This window comes from Lipotes vexillifer, unplaced genomic scaffold, assembly GCF_000442215.2.
Source record: "Lipotes vexillifer unplaced genomic scaffold, Lipotes_vexillifer_v1.1 scaffold278, whole genome shotgun sequence".
Taxonomy (NCBI): domain Eukaryota; kingdom Metazoa; phylum Chordata; class Mammalia; order Artiodactyla; family Lipotidae; genus Lipotes; species Lipotes vexillifer.
Window position 1 is genome coordinate 4,455,686 of NW_006769677.1, and position 8,839 is coordinate 4,464,524.

At 42.8% G+C, this 8,839-nt stretch overlaps 1 protein-coding gene across 1 annotated transcript in view; it reads right to left on the minus strand.

Annotated features, from left to right (window-relative positions):
• The window catches only part of GALM (galactose mutarotase), a 51,550-nt gene that overhangs the window by 37,039 nt on the left and 5,672 nt on the right, over positions 1-8,839 (minus strand). Inside the window, exons 2-3 of the mRNA XM_007445776.1 lie at positions 6,489-6,643; positions 2,858-3,064 (exon numbers count right to left, since the gene is read on the minus strand). Coding sequence (XP_007445838.1) covers positions 2,858-3,064; positions 6,489-6,643 — 362 coding nt within the window. The remainder of the gene's footprint in view (positions 1-2,857; positions 3,065-6,488; positions 6,644-8,839) is intronic.

The following is an 8,839-nucleotide window of genomic DNA, read 5'->3' on the forward strand; positions in this document are numbered from 1 at the left end:
AACCCGCAACACATATCTTTTCCATTCTTTGAAAAGCACAGTGGTCTCCTCTCCCTAGGCCTCCAACGCTCAAACTTAGAAGTGATGAGTCAAAGTTTGACCCCCAAGTAGGACAAAAATACTGCTTATTCAATTTAAAAAACAAACAAAAAGAAAATATATAAGATGAGCTGACTATTGTAAATATCAAGTTTCGAGCTATGTACCTGGGGAGGGTTTAAGACACACAATAATGCTTTTCCAGGTAGGGCAAGAGATGTTCTGAAAATGCAGAGAGACCCCTTGACCCCAGGCCGGGTAACTGCCTACCAGCCCTTACCTGATGCTCCAAAAGGCTGGTGGCCCTCACCCGCCCCATCCCTGAAGCTAGAGGCTGTGGATGTTGAGTTGTACTTACTAAGCACACAGAAGGGAGTTGACCCTGACCGCCCTTCTGTCTGGGGTCTGTGATCTGGGAAACTATTCAGCCTCTGGAAAAAAAATTTAGAAATTTTTAGGAGTCACTCCAAGTCATTGTAGGATTGGAAGGGTAGAAAATTCTGGTCAGGAGGGTCCTCCTCTCACATAAGCAGAAAGAGCCTTAGTGAACCTTACATTCCCATTTTGTGTCCTTCATTGGGACACATTGGCAGCCTAATTTCTTTTTCTATTTCTGAATCTATTCCTTTAGATCACCCCCTTAGTTACAAAAATGTGGAAAATAGTGAAAAATCACCATGATCTACTACCCACATAAAACCATTAATATTTTGTTCTATTTCTGTCAAGTTTCTTTCTGAACTTATTTTAAAATGGAAATATTCTCTCTCCTAGAGAAATGGAAATAAAAACAAAAATAAACAAATGGGACCTAATGAAACTTAAAAGCTTTTGCACAGCAAAGGAAACCATAAACAAGACCAAAAGACAACCCTCAGAATGGGAGACAATATTTGCAAATGAAGCAACTGACAAAGGATTAATTTCCAAAATTTACAAGCAGCTCATGCAGCTCAATAACAAAAAAACAAACAACCCAATCCAAAAATGGGCAGAAGACCTAAATAGACATTTCTCCAAAGAAGATATACAGACTGCCAACAAACACATGAAAGAATGCTCAACATCATTAATCATTAGAGAAATGCAAATCAAAACTACAATGAGATATCATCTCACACCAGTCAGAATGGCCATCATCAAAAAATCTAGAAACAATAAATGCTGGAGAGGGTGTGGAGAAAAGGGAACACTCTTGCACTGCTGGTGGGAATGTGAATTGGTTCAGCCACTATGGAGAACAGTATGGAGGTTCCTTAAAAAACTACAAATAGAACTACCATATGACCCAGCAATCCCACTACTAGGCATATACCCTGAGGAAACCAGAATTCAGAAAGAGTCATGTACCAAAATGTTCATTGCAGCTCTATTTACAATAGCCAGGAGATGGAAACAACCTAAGTGCCCATCGTCGGATGAATGGATAAAGAAGATGTGGCACATATATACAATGGAATATTACTCAGCCATAAAAAGAAACGAAATTGAGCTATTTGTAATGAGGTGGATAGACCTAGAGTCTGTCATACAGAGTGAAGTAAGTCAGAAAGAGAAGGACAAATACCGTATGCTAACACATATATATGGAATTTAAGAAAAAAAAATGTATACACTACCAAATGTAAAATAGATAGCTAGTGGGAAGCAGCAGCATAGCACAGGGAGATCAGCTCGGTGCTTTGTGACCACCTAGAGGGGTGGGATAGGGAGGGTGGGAGGGAGGGAGACGCAAGAGGGAAGAGATATGGGAACATATGTATATGTATAACTGATTCACTTTGTTATAAAGCAGAAACTAACACACCATTGTAAAGCAATTATACTCCAATAAAGATGTAAAAAAAAAAAAGTGGGGTCTTTATGCTCATGATTGCAGAGTCTCTTATGGCTTGTGTGTGCTTATTTTTTGGTTTGTCTTTAAGATCTCAAGAAGGATGGTGGAAGTTCCTGAAGATAAGGAACAAGTAAGTGAAGAATCGTCTTTCTTATTTTCAAATTATGTAAGAATCAATTAACTCATGCTATTTGAAAAGATTCTAGAAAAAAAAATCAGCATATCATCAACAAACTCCTAAAAAGTGTGGAAATGCAAGATATTACTAGCTGGCTGTGAACATCATTTTGTGGTAGGAAATCATGCCAAAGCGATTCAAGTCTAGTATACAACGATGAGTTTCTTAGATGAAGAGAAAGTCATATATAGAATCTACAGATTTTAGCTAAGGCTTTTTTTTATTCTGTCTCATGTAATAGCCTCCTCAGCAAGCTAAAATATTGTCATTAGGAGGGAATGAGGTAGTTTAGAGGGAATTACCTAAGGGGGGCTGTCAGTGTCTCCACACCACTCCTAGGGTGGGCCGTACAGCGGGAGCACACAAACATTGGCAGCATTTATCTAAAGGGGCTGGGCTAAGCACATCTTCAAGGATCCAGTGATGGAAAATGCCTTAATTGGAAGTAATTTTGGTGGGGGGGCAGGGTGAAACTGGAGTGAAACTGGGGAAGCAAATGTAAGCACTTGTTACAATTAGATGACCAGGAGTTCTTTAAATAGCTTGTTACCTGTCTGAGCAGTGTGGGGCAGTACAATGTACTCATTTCCCTATAACTTCCATTTGTGGACCACCTATTATGAGTCAGATGCTTTGCTGGGCACTTTTCCTCATCTCAGGGGTGACCCCATTGCCAGGGTAATTCCATACTGGGTTAGTCTCTCCAGTCACTCCCCCAGGTCATTCCACAAAGCACAATGCAGGAGAGAAGAGGGAAGTGGCACTTCACACTACGGCAGGTGATCAAAGGCAAGTTCACCTACCTGGCCTGCCAGGTTGAAGTAAGAATGGTTGGTCAGATTGACCGGAGTGGTCTGACTGGCCTGTGCTCGGTAGTTGATCACGAGCTCCCCGCCATCCAGTGTGTATGTCACCCAGACTTTTAACTCTCCCGGGTAGCCTTCCTCACCATCTGGACTGACCCGTGAGAACTCGACTCCATTTGACAGCACCTGAGGGGTCCAGAGGACCTGGAATAAAGTGTTTTTGAAGCTGTTTAGTCACTCCAATCCCAAGCTAAATGCCACATTTCAATATTTAAAGACAACTTGGAATCTGAAAAATAAAACAAACTAGTGAATATAACAAAACAGAAACAGACTCACAGACACAGAGAACAAAGTAGTGTTTACCAATGGGGTTACCATAGGGGTAGGGATTAAAGGTACAAACTACTATGTATAAAATAAATAAGCTACAAGGATATATTGTACAGCATGGGGAATATAACCAATATTTTATAATAAATTTAAATGGAATATAATCTTTAAAAATTGTGAATCACTATGTTGTACACCTGAAATGTATATGTAATCTTATATGCCTTATCAAGTGCCCATTATGAGCCTAGGCTCTCTGCTAGAAACTTCGCAGACACTGTCTGTCTCAGGGCTGACGTAAAGTAGGTGCCATTATCCTCATTTAAAGATGAGAGAATGGAGGCTCAGAAAGGATAAACTGCTTGTCCCAGGCCACACTGCCAATAAGACAGTGGATTTGAATCAAGCAGTCTAATCCTGAGCCTGCTCCCTTATTCTACACCATCAGAGGACAAGGTAGCCAGAGACCCCCCAGTCCCTTTGGGGAGCTCTGGGGTCACTAAGAAAGGGGCCCTTTGCAGACATGAGACCCTCCATTTGTTTGGTGCTCACCAGCCAGTCACTGACCTGGTGCTTTACATAAACCATTTTATAAGGTGAGGATTTAGTTGAACCAACCGAAATTACCATCTTTATAGGTCAAAACAGTTGAGCACTGGCAATTTCACCTGGCTCCAACTAATATTATTACCCCCATTTTATAGATGAGCAAATTGAGTTCAGGGGAGCTAACTTGCCCACTTCCACCTCCCACATTCCAGGGGATGGAGTAGAACCCTGTCATAATTCATGCAATTGTTTAAAGGGAGAAATATCTTGTTTAAAGTCATACATGTAATTAGTGACAGAGCTAGGATTCAAACTTAGCTTGACAGTCTACACTATTCCACATCTTACTTTCAGTCAATGTTTTGTTCCAATCTTGGTTTCCAACAGCAGAGTTGAGGACAAACACTGTCATTGCAAATATAGAGTTGGAAGATAATAAGTTCTGTGGGTCACAGGAATGGCCCACGAGCCCAGGCTCTGCCCACCCACTCCTGGCATGGCCTGGATCTCTCTCACTGACACTGCATTTACCAGGAAGAGGAGCCCAGTGGGAACGGAGGTCTCTGCCTTCGCCTACAGTGAAAGCAGCTGGTATTTGAAACAAATTCGCTGACCTTAGTAAAAAATTAATTTTACACCCTAATTATCTCCCGGAAATGTTGCCTGGTATATGTGTGATTAAATAAAGAAAAAGGAATCCCCCAAACGGAAAAGTTTAGAAATAAAATATTTGAAATAAAATCGTCTTAACTTGCTACCTAGCTTTTTTCCTTTAGAGAAAGGACACAATGGAAAGATTTTTGTGTAAAGCAATATTATCAGATAAAGTGGAAAGTATAATTCCTATTCACGGGAGGATTTCCCTGACCCTATGGTTTCCAAATTTCCTGAAAATTTCCGCATTTGCATCTCTAGGCCTACTTACACCATTTCTAATCCTGTCAGGTTATTCAAATTTCATCTTTAGAAGAATATGTTGGTATAAGTAGAAAAACACATACCTGCAAACCAACAATTATTCAGTAATTGTTGAAACCAAATGCAACTTAAAGCAAAGTCCATGTGATACTGCTCATGTTGCTACATGAGAACCTAGTGGCCTAAAGCTTTCAGTGGCTCCAAGATTACATTCCAAGTCTTTCCCCACCCCTCTGTGGGCTGTTGCACAGCCACTCTCCAATATCCACTTATTAAATGACATACTATCTTTTCTTCAAGAACAGTTCAAATCCAACCTCCCTAGTTGCCATTAATTTGTCCATACTCAGTTCCTGTAGCACACCACTGGCATCTGTGTTGTGGGGCTTGTTGCCTGCAACAGTTATGCAAGAATCCCTCACTATACTGGAGTCTCAGGAATCCCCATCCCCCTGGTTCACAGAAGGGGCTCAGCTGACACACTGCATAGAAGGACATGAATACTATCCTTCTGCGTTTGTTCATACAGGGCATGCCCCATTACACAACACCACAGAAAATTCCATGTGGAACAGGAACCATGTGAGCAGGAACAAGCTAGAACAAGGTGCTGAGGCTCCTCTGAAGGTCCCTGGCCAAACAGAGCTGGGCCTAACTTCCTCTGGTTGGGGTTTGCCCATGGACCTGGCATATCCCAGAGACCCTCTGCCTTAATATTGCCAGGACAGAGGATACCCTCTGCCTTCACGTCTCCCTGGTGTGAGGAGTTCCATCATGGAGGAAAGGGCAAGTGATGGGGCAGTTCGGCTCCAAACCACAGACAGGAAGCTGGTAGGACAGGGGAAACAGACAGTGACAAACTTCCTTCAACAGCATGGGTGGCGGTAAGAGGTAGAAAAGAAAAACTGTGATTCTTAACTGCCATAGATGTTCCTGTCTTCTCTGGCTTTTTTCTAGGAAGTAACCTGGGTGGTATAATTTAAAGGAAAGCTAACTACCAAAATTACCTCTCTGAAATTAGACTAGTAACAGAATCACTGGGGTTCACCTGCAGGCTCCCACGCAGCTAGGAAACAGGAGGGCAGGCATTCCTACCTCAGGGAGAAGCTGTTTGATCAATTTGTTTTCCTAACCTGGTTTTCCAGGGATTCACTTAGGGAATGGGAGTTTTAACGTGGAAAGGGGGAACCAGGGAGAATCGAGGTCATTTTGAGGCGTGAGGCACTTCATTGGAAGGGCAGCCTGGATGTGGCACCACAATACATAGGGAGGGGGCTCACAGACAGATACATGGGGTGTGTTGGGTTGGGGGCACCCACAGCAGCCGTGGCAGACACCAGCAGTTGTAGTATAGGAATGAGGGCTTTGGGTCAGGCAGCCCAACTTAGGAGCTGTGTGGCCTTTCAGGGCCTCAGATTTCTCATTTGGTGACAGTACAGCATTCTAGTGAGGGTGGGAGATGATATATGCAAATGCCGTGTGCAAGAAGTGGTGGGTATTATTTTTAATCCACTTTTCTGTTGTGCCTAAGGTCAACCAACTCTGATGCCAAAACTGTGAGAAAGGTGCTCCCTGTCTTTCCTAAGGGCTGTCATCCTTTCACTCAGGGCTCTCCTGCCTATTAGAGTCAGATGAGCTAGTGAAGGGTGGCTCCTGGAACACAGCCGGCACATCTGCTCCCCGCAAACCATGGGATCAGCCTCTTTCCTGTATCACCTTACCATGCATTTGCTCTAGGGCCTAGGATTGTGCCTGGCAAATAGAAGGTATGCTTGAAGGTACTGTGAAGCGTGCCAGGTGAGGACTCTGTCCGATGCCCCCAACTCACCTTATCAAACCCTCTGACTCCTCCATGCAGGCTGTTGGGCCCATTGTTAATGGCCAGCTGATACTCCTTCCCGTCCAACGTGAATGTTCCTTTGGCAATTCGGTTGGCCACCCTGCCAACCACTGCTCCAAAGTAGGGCTGCTTTTGGAGGTATCCTGCAAGGGTATGGGATGACGGAGTTTTTTATAACTTTAAACCAAAGACAAGGCTCACACCGCTGCCCACCACTTGCTTCTGAGGGCAGCTGCAACTTGGGCATATCCGCGTCCACAGGGAAGCAAGGAAAAATGGTGTTCTTTACACATGACCTTTTCCCTTTCCAAAAGCAATTCATGTTCTTTCCAAACATTTTAAAAGAGCTTTCTAGGGCTTCCCTGGTGGCGCTGTGGTTGAGAGTCCGCCTGCCGATGCCGGGGACACGGGTTCTGTGCCCCGGTCCGGGAGGATCCCACATGCCGTGGAGCGGCTGGGCCTGTGAGCCATGGCCACTGAGCCTGTGCGTCTGGAGGCTGTGCTCCGCAACGGGAGAGGTCACAACTGTGAGAGGCCCGCATACCACAAAACAAACAAACAAAAGAGCTTTCTAAAGCACAAAGAAGAAACTTAAATCATCGTGATCTCAACACTAGAGAGGACTGTTAGTATTCTTATGTATATCTATGTATGTATACCTTTCCATCTTTTAGTATATGTGTGCATATGCTTTTCGTCTTACAAAACTGAGGTCTTCATATACATGCTGCTCTGTAATTTGCTTCTAGACCAACTTTCTTAACTGAAAATTATATTTTTGTGTAGTCTTGAAAAGAAACTATCTTATGCTTCTTTTTCTTTTTTAAAAATCATACAATTAGTACATGAAAATTTCCTTTAATGAGCATTAAATACCCAAGTATATAGAGTAGCCTTGCTGGAGGAAACACAGGACACCTGTTAAATCTGAATTTCAGATAAACAGTGAATAACTTTTTAGTGTAAGTATGTCCATGTTATTAGAATACATGGGACATTCACATAAAACATATTTATTGTTTATCTGAAACTCAAATTTAGGTGGGTGTCCTACATTTTTATTTGTTAAATCTGGCAAACTTAATAAAGAGTAAAACATGAAAACCATCCTTCATTTCTCAACTCCTCTCCTTCCCACTGATAATCACTGCTAACAGTCTGGGATATACACTTCCAATTGCTTGTTTTTGTTTTTTAAATTAACTACATATAAGCACAAACAAATACACGAACACACACATATTCTACGTAAAGAGACAAACTACACATATTGTTTTGCAACTTTTCATTTATCAAATGTCTTAAGATCATTCCATGTGACTCCATATCCGTCTACCATATCCCTTTTGATGACTATATGGCATGCTGATGAGCATAAACTGTTGTTGGGCTTTTCAGGGGGGGGGGGCGGGGACATAAAGAGTAGTGTAGCCAGTGTCCTTGTACTTACAACCATATGCGTGGGCATATTACAGTAACTTCCTTGTCTTTAAGCTCCTCTATGCTATAATCTTTTAGTTTAGATCATCATGGCAGAGATTAAGGTTTGGAGGTAGTTCATGTTTTTGTATTATTGCTACGATTACTTTCTGCTCTATTTTTCACTCAGTTGTCCTTGGAACTCCATCCCCACTTCATGTGGTACTCTGTATCCATCACACCTACTGTGGGTCAGAAGAGTATGTGATTCAAGTGCATGAACTCTTTTTACCATGGCTAGAGGGGATCTCAGGATATGGGCCCTGAACCTACTGGGCCAGTTACAGGTCACACATTCCCATTACTCAACTGGTTGGGCATAAGTGAAACATTAATCACTCTCTTCCAGGTCTTCCCTGGTTCACTTCCTTGCCAATCTGCAGGTCCTCAGGGTCCTGCCCATAGACTCTCACAAGAGCTAACGGTTATTGACCTCTTCCTAAGTCTCAGCCACTTTCTAAGTGCTCTACATTTAAATCATTTCATCCTCAGAATACTGCTATAAGGTAGGCAGTATCATTACTCTCATTTTACAGGCATGGAAATTGACGACCGAAGGTTAAGTAACTTGGCCCAAAACACACAGCTAGTTAGTGGCAGAATCAGGGTTTGAACCCAGGCAGTCTGGCTCCTGAGTACATGTTCTTAAGCATCACATTATTTGGAGAGCACAAGGCTTTCTGGTTAATTGACCTTACCACCACCTCTCAGCACAGGCAAGGCTTGAGTCTCCACCAGGTTCCACCTCTCTCCCCACCTTCTTCTCTGAAGTTGTAGCTTTAAAACCCCTTACATTGAGTAACAAAAAGGAGTCTCTAGGACTTCCCTGGTGGTCCAGTGGCTAAGACTCCACACTTTTC